Here is a 20,719-nt window from a genome sequence, read left to right as displayed (position 1 = left end):
CCAATAATATATATTATTTTGATCTCGTATTCGCAGTCTTTTCTTATCAAACATGTATTCATAATTATTTACAAGTAACATTTCCTTGTCATGTATACTTTTAAATGTCTGTATACTAGCCATTTAAAAAAAAAAAACCACTTACACAAATTGTATAAAATATTATTTAAAAACAACGTTCAAAAGAAATTGTGTTCGATACTTTTGTAATGATGTATCGAACTGTACTGATAGATGACAAAAAATTACTTTTAATAATATCTATAATGCTTTCCCCACGTAAAATCAATAAAGATAAGATTGTGTGAAATCCAATATAATGAAAACTCGATTAATGTTATTAGGGTTATTTTTGTTTAGTTTCATTTATCGACAATTTCGCACATACTACCTTTCGAACATATAATCTTTCGAACATATAATCTTTCGTACAGACAATTTTTCGTACACTTAACGTTCGAACATACAGCATTCGAACACATGATTTTCGAACACATGACACGCTACCTATGCTCAGAGTACTAAAAAAAAACTCTAATAATGTTTGGGATTCCGTGCCTTCCAGCTGCGGTTAATCAAACACCACTCCATTCCTCATTTCCTTTTCTCTCCTTAGATTATAAGTTATAACTGAACGATTATTATTCCGTCCCTATTATTTCTCGGCTTATGCTTAATACGTGTCGCTTAATAATTATGAATATAAAGATTTTTCGTAATATGTAATCTATCTTTATACATAGCAGCTACACTTATTTGTTTACGTGTGCGTTAACTGTTATGATATTATTATATTATTTTTTTTAGGTAATAAATGACTGATTTTCGTGTAAAAACAAAGCAAAATATCTTAATAAAAAAACAATACATTGCAACTGATTACTGCTTTTAGTGCACGCATGCTTATATTTCTTATTTCTAACTCCAATTCTTTAGAGGTATATTGCATTTAACTTAGCCATATACTATATAGGTATGTAATATAGTTCCCGGTTCCGACTAAAAACCAAACTTCTACAAGTATCCCATATTCCATAATATATATTATTATTTATTGAGCACAAATATGATCATATTATAGGTGGGTATTAATTAGGTAGGCTAAAAGTTAAAGCTAAGTAAAACTATCTATTGTAACGACTATTACATTTGTCAATCAATTTGAAAAATAAGACGTTCATTTAGTTGTATAATTATAATATTATACTTATTAAGGCTGATTAATTAATTATTTTTTATTTTAATTATGTTGTATATACAATGATTTTAAACATAAATTAATAAATATTTCTAGATGTATTTTTTTATTAGATATCAAAAGAAATATTTACAAATTAACAAGTTTAACAAATACAGTTTTGTTTACCTACCTCCTGTAAGCTAAAAGCTTGTGTTGGTGGTAGGGAGGTATTACATTTACAGATAAAATAATAAAATTAGGTAATTTCTTATAATTCTAAATACATTAATTTAATTGATAAAACCACGTCATTGTGTAATATTGTCTAAAGATGTAATAGCTAAGGTATGCAGTAATAAGAAATAATGCATTTTAAACACAAAATTAACAAAATTATTACAAATTGAAAGTTACACAATCACTATAATGTGTGACCCAGGTGGCACTTAAAAAAATCGATACTTTTTAACTGTGTTAACTGTTGAGACAATATTTTTTAAGATTTAAAAGTTAAATATACTGTTTTTTAACTACCTATTAACTCAAGTAACTTAACGTTCTTAACGTTGATACTTAATTCAAGTGAATTTCTTTCATCATCTTGCCCACATTTGATTATATACATACATACGTGATCTAAGAACCCCTGTTCTGAATAATTATGATGATACATCGATACATCATACACAAATAAAAGTTATTCTACGTGCCATTGTAAATTTGTAACAAGGTTTCGGGATCATCGTCATCGTAGCCGCCCGATATTACCTATTAAAAATATCATTGTGCGGCCGAGGCGTATATTATCATTATGTAGTTGAACAATAATAATTAACGTTCACGGTTAGACGATATGTTATTTTGTTTATTTATTATCACTATAGGTCGATCCGTAGCATTGAGACTAATGAACAACACCTAATAAAACAAAAAACAAAAAAAAAACAAAGGCCGCGGATATGATTCACAGAGACCAATACCTACATACAGACACTTAAAATAATCGCAGATTGAAATCCCTGAACGTATGTCGAACAATAATAGAAGTATGAAGGTATAAGTATGTGTACAACCTCTCAACAGGCTAGAAAACATTTCTGAAACACACACATATTGTATCAGACACAATGCGTTGACGTTATAATATTATTGTGCATAGTAGGTATATATATATATATATACATACATTCGCATGTACTATATATCAACACATTTCTTATAATATGTATACCTACACACACTCACATATATATATATATATTATTATATATGACGTTGTTTATGTAAACTATTGAAATAATGTCAAAATGTATGCTATCAAATGATAGTACCTACATAATTATATATCATAATGTTTATGTGTATAGTGTGGACACAGATAAGGTACCCATTGTGAGTTGTGACCATATACTATATTGGTACATCATCTGTACCTCACTATATATGTACATTAATTGGCACGTGATACTATAATATCAACCATAATAATTATTCTACATGGTAAGTGTGACCTTAGCCCAGTGAATCATGGTGTATATTATATCACAGCCAGGTGCAGTATATATAGGTACCTACTGTTAAAGGTACACGGCGCATAGTCACAATATAATGCATTATCATATATCTATATTGTAAAATTTACATCGACTATTGTCATTTCAATTTTTAATTAAACGTAATGTATTATTATTATGCACTTGAATCATGCAAAAATATCTCACAGTTTTCTATATATTATGTATAATAAGGTCCTGGCCAACACGTAGGCGAGTCCGTATGCCTGCATGCAGTATCATATATAGTCATATATCTAGGTGTTATATCGAGTATAACAATACGTATCTATAATATACTACGCCTATGTATGTATATTTTATGCATATATTATAATATGTTATCATACTATAATAATATAATGGTCATATACATAAGTATCCGCAACATCATATACATAATAATATATATTGTATTGTATATTCACCACTATATTATTGCACAATCTGAAGGATTTGTCATTTTAAAATAATCCTAACTTATACAGATCCAAGAAAACCAAATTAATTTATTACATTATTAAATAAGGCCTTGATGGTTGCATTAAAAATACGTATAGACGAAATCTACATCTTCATTGGTATGAAATACGTAAACATTTAAATACAATATAAGTAAGTATAGTAAATTAGTAAGGTATAACTTTTCTAGGAAAAATATGTATATACAATAATATTAATGTTAGTTATTATATCCTAGCTCTCTGTTGATTATAAATCAGCTATTATAGGTATCGATGGTGCAAAAACAAAAATTAAAAACTCGAAGTTTTTGAAAAGTTTTGAAATAAAATAAACAAAACAATTTATAATAAACAAATAAATAAGGGTTACGACTTACGAATAAAATATATTTTGGTTATTTATGGATTAAAAAAAATAATAATTCTACATAGATTTGAAATGTTGACTGATTATCTACCTATTTCTGCATAACAAGGCTTTTACGTTAAATAATTTTCCCGAATTTTTTTTTAAATAAACATATAATTGTTATTATTCCTTGATTCGGTCAGAATTTAAAAGAAAAAATTATTAAACTAGTTTTTAACATTTATTAAGTATCTAAAAAATAAAATAAAAATTGGGTATGTAATATATATGCCTACAATAAAACGTCCTTGTAGCCGAATCGCTCTTAACCAACTGATTTCTTCATTATAAAGGAGTTTTTGTTTTAGGGAGACTAAAATAGTATAATTTTTCGACTTGTAGGGAGTCCGTTATAACTCAAGAATAAATTTTACTGAATACATATTGCATATACCTATTTCAACCGAGATTGCTAGACATGGTAGTCAGATAAAAATCATTTCTTTAGTTTAATCTACGTTAATATAAATATAGTTAAGCAAATTTTTGTTTGTGATAATATGTCCACGATCATTGGTTTGGAAGATGTGAAATTTATTTTGAAAATCCAGTAGGTACTTATATAGTTAATATTAATTTACAAACATTTTATAATTTCGCAAAATTGTCCGTGTATATAATAAATACTAGATCAAATATTAAATACATTATATATAATTATTTTTATTTATGTAAGACTTTTGTTTAAAAATGTATCCAACGCCTAAGTATATAAATTATAAATTGAAATAGGTAACTCAAAAACTACTCGTTTGAATTTTGATAACATTTTCAAAAAAAAATCTGCTTGAAAATTTCCATAGTTTAAAAGGTCGGTATCGTAAGTTTGTATCGTCGTAGATGACACTCCTTAAATGATATAAAAATCGAATTAATTGAGATTTGAGAATATTTGCATTAAATATATCTACTTAAAATTTAAAAAAATCAGTACTTTAATAAATGCAATGAGCAACTATAAAATGAAAAAAAGGGGTGAGTGAGCTCGGTGAATCACTGTACTTAATAAATATGTGTTGAGACGGTAATATTTATTACCGATATTGTAGCGAAAATTATTATCTCGAGGTCATATTGCAAACGGTGATATTCGTAGGTATTTCCATGTCGTAGATATTATATTATTATAATATAAAACTAACGTCAAAAGGACGGCGGCGAATCGGCAAGTAGGACTTATTACATTAGTACATATAATATTATAATTTATATTATACCAGCTATACCTACACACGTTATGCCGGTTACCGGTTTGGTTTTTGGCAACGTTATAAAATTCGCCATAAACACAGTACGCACGCGAAAAAGGCATATCTACCTGTATATAGGTATGCGTGTATAATATCGTAAGACACGACACACGCAGCATGGGCGCCGTGACCTTGGACGACCGCCGCTCGCGACCCACGTGAACCGCGGCGGGCTCATCACTACCGTCATCATCGTCGTCGGCGTCGTCGTCGTCATCCGCCCGTACGCGACTGTGCGAGGTTCAGTCTTCAGTAGACGTCCGCACATTCGAACCGCAACATGACGCGAATCTCGATCACGTTGCCGGTGCTCCTGCTGCTGGCCGCCGCCGCGGCCCGGGCCCAACAGCAACAGCGGCAGACGCCTTTCCTCACGGAAATATTCCCCGAACAGCTCGAACAGCAGCAGCTGCAGTCCCAGCTGAACCAGGTGCAGGTGGAGTTGCAGCAGGTTCAGCAGGCGCTCGAGGCCAGGCCGCAGGATCCGGAACTCCGGGATTCGCTGCTCCAGCAACAAGAACAGTTCGTGCTGGCGTTTCGAGACATCCAGCGGCAGCAGCTGGACCTCCAGCAGAGGATACAGGACAGGCTCAGGGGGGTGCAAAGTGCACCGCAGGCGCAGCCCGTCCAGCCGCAGCCCCAGCCTCAGCCGCAGCCGCAGCCGCAACCGGCCCCACAAATCGAGGGACCGTCCAGGAAATCACCGAACGTCGAGGGATCGTGCAAGACGGCCAACGGTGAGCCGGGAACGTGCCGGCCGCTAGTCAGTTGTTTGTCGTTTTACGCCGAACTTCCCGGACTCAAAAAACAACCGTGCAAGTTGGCGGTCAACGAATTCGGGGTGTGTTGTCCACCGAAAAACCGTAATCCAGGTAATATATTAGGAATTGGGATAACATTATTATTATAAGGATATAATTATAATATAATAATATATTTATAGACACTACCTATTATAATGATTAATGACTACAATAATTAAGACTATTAAGTATTATTATGTGTTCGCATTGTTTTGGACTCAAATTCTCGTTTAAAATGCTGAACTTCAAAAATCACGTCACTCGCGTTCTAAGTTTCCGTCATCTCTAGTTTGCTGAATAACAATCTCGTTTTGTTTTTCAAATTCTAAGATATATAGCTTCATTGAGATAACATTTAGTAGGCGTTATTATTTTAATTTTTACATAAAAATACTGAAAAAAATATTTAATGAAACCCTTGAGGATGACTATAAAAATAATCTGGAAATCAAGAATACAATTTAAAATGCATTTTATTTATATCTAAACTATCATTTAGAAAGTACATACCTATAGTTATTAGTTATTACAAGGGTTTTCTGCGAAATCTAGCAAAAATTGTTATTAAATATGCATAATATAATTAATAATAATAATAATAAATGCAATTTTATGCCTTTTTCTTAAACAAAAAAAACACCAATTACATGTTCGTATAATATTGTAGTCGGATGTGAATAATAATAATGTATGATATAGTCTTTTTAATTTTGTAGATTATTCATATTGTAGTATAATATCAGGGCCGTTGTTATGGGTAGGCAGTGCTGGTATTTGCCTAGGACCTAGGGCCTAGGATCTCGCAATTCGCTCTTATATTTTGTATTGAATTATTACTTAAAATTATTACATTTTCTTAATTGTTGTATTGATTTTTTTTTTCTACAATGTACATTAGTATGAAGAAAAATATTATGCTGTTGAGTTTTAATTTATATTGGTAATTTCAGTATAATTTAAATTTAATGCAGTCCTTGCCTAACCTTACAAGCATTGGAAATTACAATAAAAGCTTGTACTTATTTTCCTAATATTTCAATCACACTTTGAACCATTTTGACGATTTCAGTTAGATACTCCTGACTTCTGAGGGATCATTCTCAAAACTAAAGCTCATAAAAACATATTTGAAGAATACAACGACGCAAATCAGACTATCTGGATTAGCAATGCTATCAATAGAAAACGAAATAGCTTCAGAACTAAACTATGTCTCAATAATTTAAGCTTTTGTAGTTAAAAATACAGTAAAAAAGTTTTAATTTTGTATCATGATCAATCATATTTTGCTCTTAATTAATAATTGTTTCATACGGCTAAATAATATAACATGAGCAAAATATGTATAATTTATTCATTTGAAATGTATATTATGTTCTTTTTGAAGTTTAACACTTTAATTGCATTTGTGGTTAAAGAAACTTATTTTTTTCTTTTAAATGTGTGTATATACATATAATATGAACTACCTAGATGAAGATGTCCAGACTGGCTGACTTACCACAATAAACTTTGCGCAACTACCTGTTGGATTTAATTCCTCAAAGATATTATAATTATGAATTTTCGGTCAGAGACGCAGGTATACAGTCCAAGATAATTCAGAGGTCTAAGCTCACTAAATCTTAAACGCTATCCACGCTTTTGCTATTCATAGTATTATTGACAGGAAATCTCATTGGTTTTGTTTTACAGTAAATAATGGGGCCTTGCAAATTAAGAAATTGCCTAAAGCCTCACATATCGTAACGACGGCCCTGAATAATATATTTGATATATTAACTCTTCGTCTCTTCACCATTTAATACAAGTTATAGAGATGAAAGCTGCGATTTTCTATTGTTGTCTAATACACTCACCAGTCGTAATAATATATGAATCTAAATGTGTTCTGTTTCCAACGTACTGATTGAGTAAATTAATCAATACGAATTCTATAACCAGATTTGAATTTATCACCTTTTTTAAAACACCTTTACCACACTTTTTATTCTTTTCGTAACATTTTTTTTTACTTCTACTTTTTAATATAAATATTTTAGAGTTTAGGAGGATACGGTCAATAAATGTGGGAAAGACAATCTCTAAAAGACTTGACTAGAAATTTAAATTTGTTTTAAAATTGTTTACGCTTTATTAGTATATAAATATTATCCGTAAGTTTGAAATAAAACTTAAAAAATTTCTATGTTGCAGAAAATCACAGTTTTCAATATTTTTAACATTTATAAATTATTAGGTCCTTGTACCTATATATTTTTGATAGGTAGGTACTTCATATTTTAATAAATCATTAACGCAAGTATTTAATTGATATCGAAAATAATTACTTTAAGTTATTCGACTTATAATTAAATATTATATTAACTGTAAAGTATAGGTAATTACTTTGAAGCCAATGAATAATATATAGGTACTAATATTAATATTAAATTATTCCACCTACTTACTACCAACGTCATAGTCGTCATACGTAATTATTTTTACATAATTTTATTATTAAAATAACAAGAACATAATATTATTATACAATTTAACATTTAATAGTATTAAATAATTAATAATGAATATTAATACTCACTCATATTCACTTTTCAAAGATTGTTAAAATTGTTTGAAAGACTCAAAGACGTGTTTGGTAAAATAGATAAATAAGTAATTTGTTTATCACAATATTTATTATATATACAGAAACATTGTTTGCAGCGCCATAATTATTAAAGAGATTGTTAGTAGGTATTTACTGTACACACAGTCTTGTCAAATTTTTATATTTAAATGACAACATTTAAAGTTTCACAAAATGGTCTATACTTAGTATTTATAAAATATTGTCAAGGTTAGGAACAATTAACAATAAATCAATTTGTTTATACATCAACGCAAAAATATCATTTCAACACATTGTTTACTTTCGTTTTAACTAATTTAAAATTAAAACATAAATGGAACAATTTTAACAAAATATTGTAAAACCCCTAAAAATGCACAATCATTATTGCTCGTGATTATTGCGTTCTCTACGGTTTCATTAACAATGGCAAGGCCTGAGTCGGAAATGACGAATATGCAAATATTCGCCGAGTATCAAGGACCCACGTTGCAGCAGCAGACCGACGAGTACGCAATAATTGGTCTTTAGGAACGCGGTTTTCTATTAAATTTAAAATTACACAGTCATCGAAGTATAGCTTAATATAGGTATTGGTAGTATAGTAGCAACTATAGGTGTAAAGCTGTAAGTAGAGGCAGGTTACACAGTAGCTAGGTCTCCATATATTTACCGCCTGTGTGGCTGTGTTACCCACGCACACGCATCCGGATTATCTATAAATACACACTGCAGACACCTATTTATTTTTATTTTTTATTTATTTATTCTTCGAGAAGATAATGGACCCAACCGAACTGCGTGTTTACCTATATAATATGTAAAACGGGCGCGTTTTTAGAGTTATTGCAATAAAAGGCGTAGGTATAGTTGTGTATAAATGATAATATGTGGAACCCGAACAGAGGAAATAAATAACTCGTGTTAAAGTGGGCATAATATATACGTGTTTGTTCAGGAGTCATTGATCTACGGATTCACTGATTGCCGCACAGTAATAATTCATAATAATATAACTGGTCCCAAACGGGTTTCGCATGCTAATGAGCTCTAGGGCGAGTATATCGCATACACGCATATAAGACACAATGATAATATAATGCATTTACTATTACATAGCTCCTCGTTTATAATATTGTGTGCGATTGCGACCAAGCCCGCATTAAAAGTGTCGAGGGGTAAGGGGTGGACAGTGGACACGATCCCAAGAACAACACATATAAGGGGCTGATGCCTTTCCATAAACATTATGTTGAATCGCAGATTCAAAAAATAATAAATGTTAGTACCATGAATAACTATTAAATGATAAATTCATAATACATTTTATAAATTGACTCATTAATATTAAATATTAATAATAAGATAAAGTACAGCCAGTAGGTATAGGTATACAAATTAGCGAATATGGAAGTTGTAAACAAAAGTATTTATACATTATAATATGCTTTATTTTTATTATGACGAGTTGTCTGTCGTTATTTATTCGTAAATATATGTATGTATAGATATATAATAATATACTTCATTTTGATTTTTAGTAATCTTATTAATTATTTTATTTTTAAATGGTACAAAATGACATAATATAACCGTAAAAAATGTAACATTTATCACAGAAGAGACTAGTGAGAAAAACGGTTAAAATTAGAAAAATAATTTTTAGAGGCCGAATCCTTATCGAATCTCACAGAGTCTTAATCTGGGTTTGATCGCGTATTGCAGGTCTCTACTCATCACAGCCGCGATTAATTAATATTATATTAGTAATTAGGGTGGCAAGGATATCGTATTATTGTAATATAACGATTAAAAATCTTTTTGAAACTTTTTCTCGGAATCCGCGGTGTCGTACATAAAGCCAACAACCAACAGACGGCAGCTGCAACCACTGTTACTGGCGTGATCAGGGCACCGCCACCGCCGCCCGTCGACATACCGCCGTTCACGCCGGAACAGTTGAACATTGCCGCGACAAACGCCCTGCAGCGCCTCAACGAGCGACGGGTGCTTGTCACGTCGCTGTTCACGAAACGGATACTGGTGCCCACTGGCAGCGCCGCGGCGTGGCACCAAGAGCTTTTCCCGACCACCAACGAGACCCTCAGCCAAGGGGAACAGGCACAGAAATCCGTGGATGCCAGCGTGGGACTCGTAAACGAGTAAGCATTTGTTATTATGGATTCTGATTTGGTGCAACCTTTTTTTCGCCCAAAACCTATCATACTTAATGGACTAGTGGAACAAGCTAGGTTCCTCATTAATTGTTCTAATAGCTATATTAAACTATGTATTTTCACATGCACGCAATTTGTTTAATTTGAATTTATTATTATAGTCGATAGAGGCATTGATGACGGGAAGGGCATGATCTATATTGCGCAATATTAACAATAATAAATTATACATACCATAACATGATATTATATATTAATGCGATAGAATAACGTAGTTTGATTGTGATTACATTGTGCTCTTATGCTGTACGTATATTTGTATTTATGTTTTATGCTTATACCTACATACTTAACTCATTGTTTGTCTTAGCCCTTTGAAATATTACCTGACCTATATGTTTTTAATTATCGGATGTAGGTAAGAGTTTCAACCTATAATTCTTGTGCATCCTATATTTCTGTATATATTACTGATCATCGGGTATGTGTATAAGAATCATGATGGAGACGAATTTAAAAACTAATGAATTATTTATATAAAATAATCGTTAAATGAAGTCTGAGACGTGTTGTGACGCCTACTTAACCCTGACTAGTTGACTGCGACTATTACATTTTAATAATTATTTAATAAGTTCCTTTCGTAATGATGGAATATATATAATTACACGAACACCTGAAGGATTTTTGGCATTTAATATAAGTTGAAAAAGGTAAAAAGTAAAAACTATACACTTTATATTATGTATTTTTAAAGATATAATTAAGAAAAAAGCAAAATTACATTTTATTTGACGCATCGACGCGATAATTTACTCGCATTTACTTAGATGATATTGGCTAATGACATATAACTATGAATTATGATTTATGAGATACATAGTTCTACTAATAATTCATACATGATAAATCCATGTAAAATATAGTGATATTTCATATAAGTATTTCAGTGTTTGTCTACTTATAACTAGTTAGTAATTACCTATTATCTATAACTCTATAAGTTGTTAAAATTGAAAAGTTTACTAACTAGTTTTTATCTTTGTATAGTTTTAATTTATCACGTGATCAAGGTACGTTTGCCTTACCAAGCTTCAGCATTCTGGACACGGTACTTGGTGACACTTGCCCCAGGACATCATTTTGTCAACCTCATAAATATAGATCAACCGATGGGTCTTGTAATAACATCAAACACGAGCTATGGGGGCGAGCTAGCACGGCTTTACAGAGAATTCTTCCTCCAAAATACGGAGACGGTAAGTACCCACAAAATTTTTTAATAAAACATTGTATGTCTTGTAATCAGTAGAAAAATATCTATTTTTCATAAACAGGTTTTGTACTTATAACCATTATAATAATTTAAAGTTTTAATTTTTTAAATAATACAAAAGTAATTATTTTATCACATCATTATTAATTTTATATAATATTATATAGGTATAGTTACAAATTAAATAAACATAATAAAAAAATGATTATTTTAATGATTTGTTACAATTTAATGGCCCACAATCATGGGCCACTAAACATGCCTAGAGACAGTGGTAGATTCAACCATTATTAGGTTAGGATAATAAAAACATCAATTTCGTAGGTAAATAAATATGTTACTGATACATTTTGTTCGAGGCCCCTCGTAAGGGTGAAAAAAATTTAAATATTACACAGTAAAGCATAAATCTAAAAGTTAAAAAAAAATTCAAAGAAAGTTAAATCTTGTTGAGATAATTAGTGTACCCTCTTAAATGGGTCACCCTATATACCTATTCAAAAATATGGCTGCGGGTTCGGGATTAGCTATTATGAAATAAAATGAATCAAAAACCTTCAATTCTAATTACTGTCTATACGGGACACGAGAATAGATGAGTAGATATAGATGATACTACGATAATTCAGATAGTATCAGAGACTATAATATAAGATAATAAGATCTAAAACGTACCTACTACCTAGGTATCTAATATCTAATGCTATATAATTTGTATTAAAAATTAATACTGGCTTTTTAAGTACATAATTGTGCGTTCCCTGTTTTCTATACGAAACTTAGGTGTGAACTCACCGAGATCGAGAGCAGTCAACGGGTCACCATTGCCAAGTGCGAGACAAGTGAGCGTCACATTCACGCAAGACGTGGACTCGCCATCTGAAAATTACACAATGTTATTGATGCAATGGGGACAATTCTTAGACCACGACACGACGCACACACCCATAAGCAGAGGTCAAATGGGTAGCGGGATATCGTGTTGCAGGAACGGACGAGAAATCGAAAGTTCTCTACGCCATCCGGATTGTTTCCAGATAGAAATCCCCCGTAACGATCCCATGTTCGCACCATTCGGTGAGAGGTGCATGGAGTTTGTCAGATCCCTGCCGGCGCCGCGTCCCGAATGCAATTTCGGACCTAGGGAACAGGTAAAAACTGTTTAAATAGAGAAATGCCTACATACTATAATGCAAACTCGATATTAAAAATATGGATGATGCGTGTTATGTTTTCGTCGTTAGATGAACCAAATCACCGCTTACCTTGATGGGTCCCATATTTACGGGTCTTCGCTGGTCACTCAGCAAAGCCTCCGAACTTTCCGAGGCGGTACGCTGCAGTCGCAAAATATCAGAGGAAAGCAGCTTTTGCCGGGAAATCCTTCAGAGTGTTCCGATGATACGGGCAGATCTGCTTGCTTTAAAGCGGGTAGGTATAGACGCTAGGTCTTAACTAGTTTTAATTTATACAACATACTTCTTGCACAGGCGACGGACGAGTAAACGAACAAATAGATTTAGCTCTATTGCACACTATCTGGCTACGCGAACATAATCGTATCGCTTTCGAATTGTCCCGACTGAACCCTCGTTGGAGCGACGAAGCAATATTTCAAGAAACGCGGAGAATAATAATTGCTCAGTTGCAACACATAACCTATAATGAATTTTTGCCAATCATTTTAGGTAAGATTACCTTCTTACCTATTTGGAAATCCAACCAAATGTAATACGCAGTTCTAACAATTTCTCTGGTATAGGTAGAAGTTATATGGCCAAGTTTGGGCTATCTCCAGCAGAAAGTGGATGGACAAGGAATTACGATCCAGAGTTAAACGCTGGAATAACCAATGCCTTTGCGGCCGCTGCTTACCGATTCGGTCACACGCTTATTCAGGGAAATATTCAGTAACTAGATTTCTAGACGGAGTGCAATTTTATTCGAGTGTAAACTAATGAAATGTATAATTATTTCAGTGGCTATGGAAAATTTGGTAACATTAGAGAAAATCTTGTACTCAGTAAACAGCACTTTGCACCATTTAATTTGTATAAAGAAGGTGCTTTAGATGACTTTATCAGAGGAATATCTTTCCAAAGTTCTCAAAACTTTGATAGATTCTTTACTAAAGAAGTAATTAGGAAAAAGTTCTAAACACTAATCACACATTCTAACCCTACTTCCTGTATTTTAATTGTACATTTTATCTTTAGATCACTGATCATTTATTCCAAGGCAATCTAAATTTTGGACTTGATCTAGTAGCATTAAATGTACAAAGAGGACGTGACCATGGTTTACCACCTTACAATGAATGGCGACAAGTATGTGGATATGAAAAGGCAAGAAACTGGAACGATTTAGAAGAATATATGGATCCACAAGTATGTTAATATACTCTTATACTAATATTCAGGGTATGAATTTATAAAGCAAATATTATATTATAATTTATAATATACAAAATTGTGCAAATAAATTAAGTACCTTAAGTTAAGCTTGAAAGGTAGGTGGTTAGTTATAAATACATAAAAATCAACTTTTTGTACAGCCTTATCCATATTTTTTCTACAAATTATGCAGTAAAATAATATTAAGTATGTAGGTAGGGTATCCATTTAAATGCATAAGCGAAATATGGCAAATACATTTTTTTACTAAGAATATATAATTTAAATGAAGTATCTAATTTTTCACTTCTTATTGTTAGTTCAGAATTAAATTCACAGGTACAAAAAAATCAATTAATTCACTATCGTGATAATATATTACAATTTCATAGAATATTATCATCAATGTCAACAAAATTTTCTTTGTTTCAGACTATTACTAGACTTGCAAGGTTGTACGGTTCAGTAGATGAAATAGACTTATATATCGGAGGAGTTTCAGAAAAGCCGATGAAAGATGCTTTGGTAGGCCCAACTTTTGTGTGTATCATTGGAGATCAATTTTCTAGGCTTAGACGTGGAGACAGATTTTTCTATGAAGAAGGTGGTCATCCATCTTCTTTTGATCAAGGTAACTAAATTTAACATTAGCAATTGTGTAGAATGCATTTGTATTGTATAGCTAATACAATTATTATTTTAGTTCAACTGCAAGAACTCAGAAAGAGTAGTTTAGCAAGATTATTGTGTGATAATTCTGATGATATGGCCCTCATTCAACCATTGGCTTTTCTAAAACCATCATTCTTGTAAGGATTTTTATATTTTTAAATAATACCTATTGGCAGGCAATCCATATCTATATAACTAATACTTGTTGTGGTCTACAGGAATCAAAGAGTAGCTTGTGCAAGTTCATCTATACCTAAAGTGGATTTAAGAGCATGGGCTGGAGAAAAAACAGCAGTACCATAATCTTGAGATTCTATTAACTTCCAAGCCTATCAGATTATAAAATTGTTATGCAAAGATGGGATTAAAAAACAACTAATGAACAAAAATGTATGGTATTCATTTGTCATAAATTGAATATTAATCACTGTAGATTATAAAAATTGTAAATAAACTTATGAAAAACATTCAAATTATATTAATTTACAAATGATTATAAATATTTTAATATTCAAACTATATACTCCTCATTGATTTTCATCTTCATCAATTTGCTTGGAAAATGATTTCTTTTGAACTGGTCTACATTCTGGATATTTATCAGTCAAAAAGCTCCTTATTTCACCATACTCAGCCAGTAAGTTATATTTTGCCTGATAATAAAAGAATTGATAAAAAAAAATAATTGAATTATTTTGACAAATCTATTATAAATAATAAATAAATAACATTTATTCTATTTTCAACTGTACCTTGTCCATGTTTCTAACAATTTCAATCTTTTTCTCTTTAATATACCAATGAGTCTTTTTAGTATAAAATGGTAAAGATTTCTTCTTCCGCAACCTTACTTTATTATCCATAACATACTGCAAAAAATCAGGAGCTTCTTTAGGATCTGTTTTAACAGGTCCTTTTGGGGATGCTACAATTACTGGTAAGTAATCATTTTCTTTTCTAAATTCTACAAGGTGATAATTTGTTTCATCAGCCAATTGTTGATGAGTTTTCTGTAAACAATAATTTACTTTTTTAAGTTTAAATTGAATTAATTTTATCAAACAAAATAATAGGTTACTTAAAATATAAATGCAGGGCTTGAATTTTTATGTATTCAAACCCAAAACATGTAAGTATGTACTAAAATTGCTAAATGTATTAATATTATTAAGCAATTTTGAACACTGTAGAATTCTGTATACATTTAAAAATTGCAAAGTATCTCAAAGTATTTCAAGTATATCCTAAATACTGATTAGTAATAATTATTAAAATATAAAATTGTTTAAATTATTGAACATTTTTAAGTACAATTATAAGTTGGTGAATTGTATGTAATAAATAAATATGTATTTAGATATATATGATTAATCAAAACCTTAAGTATAACTAACCTGTTTTAATAATCCCAAAAAGAATGCTTTAACTACATTTTGTAAATTGGTAGAACCTTCTACCTTGGCATACAAGTCTTTAATACCAATCATTTCACAAATTGTTTTTATAGCACGATGGCAAATTAATCCATGACCTTCAGGTCTTTTCTCCACAAATATTCTAGTGTTACAGAATTGTGTAAAGAAATCATGATACACGGTATGATTATTATACCGTTCAATATACATTAACTTTTGTCCTGCTCTATTTTTAGCCCGTCTTAGTGCAGCTCTTGAATCAGCTGCTTTGCCTAAAGCAAAACCAGCTAAACCATTTTTATTACCAGTTACAGTAACAACACTTATTCTTCTATAACGACCAGCATTAGCTTTCATACAAAACACAGTTTTGAATTCTAACACTTTAGTATCAAAGCCATCAAAGTTATCTGTTCATAAAAATAATTAAAAAGTATAATATTTAATATATACATATTGGGGAAAATTATATTGAAGTCTGACAACTATAATAGTACTAACATTCATTTATAGAATCCGGTGGTCCTATACTACGTCCAGGCATTTTGGAACCAGACCATCCACGTTCAGTTGGTGAGAGTCTTAACATTTTAAATGAACCCATTGCATCTCTAAGCTTAACAAGGCGAGCTTGTCTTTCAGGATCTGGTGGTAACTTAGTTCTTTTTATTAGATCTCGCCCTTTAATTATAGGAGCGTTGAGTCCAGGCCATATCATATTGTCAACACCTATTATTAAAAAAACATATTTTATTTAATGTAAATAAATATGTGATAGAAGCCTAACATTCTAGATTTTTAAATTTTATTATTATTTATTTAATTAATTATTCTTCAAGAATATAGTGGGCCCCGCTGAACATATTTGTGTGGGGTCTCAATTATATATGATCAATATCTATAACAAAGTTTAAATTTGTAATCATATATACTCTGCCTAACACAAGAGTAACTACAAAAGCACCATGTCTGTAGAATTCTTTGAAATGCGTAAATGGGCATGGTTAATGAGTGTCAAATTAATGTAATAGAGCATCACTCAATTATTTAAATAACTATTTAGCTTGCCTTTTGCTAATTCACATAGTTAAGTAATTATTTAGTACCAAATGATGAAAATTGATTTACCAAAGGGAGTAATCTGACCGAAAATTGGTTGCTACCTTAGATTATTCTTATCTATATAAGACTATGAGAGTACACTGATTAAAATGGCTACTGACAAAAGATGTATTTACTTTAAACATAGTTAATAAGATAAGCCCATAAACAAATAAACTTTATTTGTTAATTATCACTTGGTTAAATTTTAAGAACATATTAATATTATTGACTTAATTTAATAATTCACAAATTAAAAGCAATAGATACTTGCCTACACCAATGACTTGTCCTCTATTAAGATTTTTTGCTCTTTTTTTACCAGCACCTTTACCACGACCACGTTTTTTGCCAGCATTACTTACACTTGTGACACTTTTCCAAATGTGTTCAGCCGTATCTAAAAATTAAATATATTAACACCTAATAAAAAGATTGAAAATGATGATTTTCATTATTCATTATTAAAACAGATACATAAGTATAGTATTGAAATAATATAATAAATAGATTATAAATTGTGAGGGAAAAACTATTAATGATACTTACGTTTTTTAAAAAAACTTTCATGACGCACTTGCTGAACACATACAGATTGAAACTGTATTACTCTAGTCTGAGGCACAATTAAACTTCTATAACATCTAGTACAATCTTTCAAAATGTCAGGACCTATAATTTAATAAATGTACAAGGCAAAAATATAATATATATTTTACCCTATATCAAAGTCGATATCTAATAGTTAATAATTTATATTACAATTTACTTACGTTTGATAGAAACCACACTTTGAGCAATATTAATACTCTTAGGAGAAAGCAGTCGCTTCAGCATAGACGACATCATTTTATTAGCAAATATAATATTACCATAGTGTTTTAGTATAAAATTATATAAAAATCTATCTTTTAGAATTAAAAATAGGATATCGTACGCAAGTCACAAGCCGCCACCCGGCCACCAGAGTATAATCTTCAATAATGTTCTTCATTTTTCAATCACACTATCATTCGATAGATTAAATGATAACAGACCGGACCGCTTATCAGCCACAGTGTAGATTACTCAGTAACTTACTACCACGGTTGTATTGTTCTGTTGTTATATGGTTGTATGATTGTAGCCCACTTCGTGTAGTATTTCGACTAAACTATTTGTTATTACCGATGGTACAAAATAATATCGTACGCATTATAATGTAGGTAATAATAATATATAATATTGTTCTGTGGTAATGTATAACTTTTTATTCGGTGTTAAATTATTGTAAGCTTCTTATTATAATTTCGTGACACCCAGGTTGCCCACCGGCCACCACAGGTCTATTTTATTTATCTTTTAGGTTTTTTGTTTCAATAATCGTAGCTGTTTACTAATAGCTGATATTACACAATTAATTATTTATCGAATATATAATAAATATTTCATCTATTGTGTTATCGTAAAAAAATCAAAGTTTCATTGTTTTAAAAACCTAAAATATAAATATATATCGGCAATAACCATATCGAAGAATTGAAAACACGTACCGGTACCGCGGTGAAATTGAAATACGATTATAACATTGTAGCTAAATTGCCCATCTAAAACGCCGTGGTAGTAATTTTATTATTGAAATTTATTAGATAAAAATGTCTATTTACGACCATGAAATACCTAAAAAATGTTGAATGGACCCAATTGGCAATGATCAAAACGGTCAAAGCTGGGACGAAAATGCATTTCAAAATCGCTATACTTATAGCATCTTACAGGTTTTGAGCCTTTGAATATTAAATTATCATATTGTAAAGAAACAAAGTATCTCCATAAATGTTGGTTATTCGAATAGATCTCAGTGAGAAGTAGTATTTAATTTTATATTTATAGAAGAATATATAATATATAAATATATTATGTATTTTATGTATGTACATTATTTTTTCATTCAAGAGAACTAAATTACCTATTAAAAATAAATTACAAAAGTATTTATTACATAAACATAATATACCTATAAATATACTTAAATATCTAATCACTACATTACCTACATTCCTACAATCCTACAGTTAATTGATATAAAGAAAACTATGAACAGAAATATAATATAGTTAACACTATTAAATATAACACCATATTGTATCCATAATTAATGAGTCTGCAATGAACTATAAATTGAGTTTTAATCACCAAAGGACACATTAAACGTTTAAACTACAATTTATTATGGTGCTGAAATAGTTTGAAAATGAATAACGTCTGCGTTCCGTTATTAATATAACTGAAGTTTGCGGTGTTCTTACTACTCTTGTTACATTATTTTTGCTATCATAAATATTTTCTTATACCACGATATTATAAAGGTAATATTATATGTCTTGGTTTCTTGTATATATTTAAAATAATTAAGAACTAAAAAAAAATATTACATTCAAAGATGAATCTGCAACTTGGGTAATTAATTGTTTATCAACCGCACCCGGTTTCGCAAGCTCAATTGGTTATAATATAACTTGTTAGAACTGTATTCTTTTAAACCAGGGTATACAATTTTCTATTTTATTTACAACCCACTCATTTTTAGAAGTTAGATGGAAACTATTTGACAATAATTGGTAAGTTACCTAACCTAATATAGCAATGAAATCTGTGGATATTAATGGACCTTAAAAAATAAATATAAACCATTTTCGATTGACTTTCAAATATTCTGTGCAATTCGGCAACATTTTCAGCAACTAATAAAATCATAATATTTATCATAGAAATAACTAGTTATTTCCATATTCCATGACTTTGTATTTAGTTATGGTTATTTCTATCATCATGATAATATAAGTAATATAGGATTAGGATACATACTTCAAGTTAAGAGGACGTGATACCTGCATGTGTTGTCTCTGTCTTACAAGTGCGTAACATAGTAAATTGTACACTCATCAGAACACGTGTAGCTCCGTTAATTTAAAAATTAAAGTGAATTGACCTCTTATAAAATCTAAAGGTAAGATTATTATCTAGGCAACCTCATAGGCTTTTTATTATATTTTTATTTTAACGCGAGTTATAAGTATTTTAAGATGTATAAAAAATTTACAATTTCAAAATACTCATAACTCGCGTTAAAATTAAAATATAATAAAAAGCCTATGAGGTTGCCTAGATAATAATCTTACCTTTAGATTTTATAAGAGGTCAATTCAATTTAATTTTTAAATTAACGGAGCTACACGTGTTCTGATGAGTGTACAATTTACTATGTTACGCACTTGTAAGACAGAGACAACACATGCAGGTATCACGTCCTCTTAACTTGAAGTTTGATAGTAGGTGAATTAACTCTAATATTAAAAGTAATAACACATGGTTGGTCCTGCTCTTAGATTATATACAATGAATAGGTAATGATTTAAAATGATCTAAGGTTCTA

The 20,719-nt window shown here is 30.6% G+C and overlaps 2 protein-coding genes across 2 annotated transcripts; one reads left to right on the top strand and one right to left on the bottom strand.

The window, feature by feature from the left end:
- Positions 1-5,048: 5,048 nt before the first annotated feature.
- Positions 5,049-15,255, top strand: LOC111035817 (peroxidase-like). The gene is made up of 12 exons (XM_022317596.1): positions 5,049-5,728; positions 10,132-10,432; positions 11,498-11,706; positions 12,507-12,874; positions 12,968-13,154; positions 13,214-13,411; positions 13,486-13,633; positions 13,703-13,859; positions 13,940-14,110; positions 14,549-14,747; positions 14,820-14,925; positions 15,007-15,255. Exons 1-12 carry the CDS (start codon positions 5,137-5,139, stop codon positions 15,089-15,091), a joined length of 2,721 nt encoding a protein of 906 aa, XP_022173288.1. The 5' UTR covers positions 5,049-5,136; the 3' UTR covers positions 15,092-15,255.
- Positions 15,239-18,296, bottom strand: LOC111035818 (28S ribosomal protein S5, mitochondrial). The gene is made up of 7 exons (XM_022317597.1): positions 18,078-18,296; positions 17,854-17,976; positions 17,579-17,704; positions 16,705-16,932; positions 16,183-16,613; positions 15,541-15,798; positions 15,239-15,441 (listed from the first exon to the last, which is right to left on the bottom strand). Exons 1-7 carry the CDS (start codon positions 18,151-18,153, stop codon positions 15,316-15,318), a joined length of 1,368 nt encoding a protein of 455 aa, XP_022173289.1. The 5' UTR covers positions 18,154-18,296; the 3' UTR covers positions 15,239-15,315.
- Positions 18,297-20,719: the final 2,423 nt, after the last annotated feature.

This window comes from Myzus persicae, unplaced genomic scaffold (genome assembly GCF_001856785.1).
Source record: "Myzus persicae strain clone G006 unplaced genomic scaffold, MPER_G0061.0, whole genome shotgun sequence".
NCBI lineage: Eukaryota > Metazoa > Arthropoda > Insecta > Hemiptera > Aphididae > Myzus > Myzus persicae.
Note: the sequence above shows the minus strand (reverse complement) of the source record. Positions and strands in the feature narration are given on the sequence as shown.

What these genes read in the sequence shown, in the direction of transcription:
- LOC111035818 (XM_022317597.1), bottom strand. Translation starts at nt 18,153, where the DNA reads ATGATGTCGTCTATGCTGAAGCGACTGCTTTCTCCTAAGAGTATTAAT. An exon ending in TTTTGGGATTATTAAAACAG is followed by an intron (nt 15,799 to 16,182) that starts GTTAGTTATACT and finishes TATTGTTTACAG; the next exon opens with AAAACTCATCAACAATTGGC. An exon ending in TTGTTAGAAACATGGACAAG is followed by an intron (nt 15,442 to 15,540) that starts GTACAGTTGAAA and finishes TTTTATTATCAG; the next exon opens with GCAAAATATAACTTACTGGC.
- LOC111035817 (XM_022317596.1), top strand. Translation starts at nt 5,137, where the DNA reads ATGACGCGAATCTCGATCACGTTGCCGGTGCTCCTGCTGCTGGCCGCC. An exon ending in ACCGAAAAACCGTAATCCAG is followed by an intron (nt 5,729 to 10,131) that starts GTAATATATTAG and finishes TCGTACATAAAG; the next exon opens with CCAACAACCAACAGACGGCA. An exon ending in ATTTCGGACCTAGGGAACAG is followed by an intron (nt 12,875 to 12,967) that starts GTAAAAACTGTT and finishes TTTCGTCGTTAG; the next exon opens with ATGAACCAAATCACCGCTTA.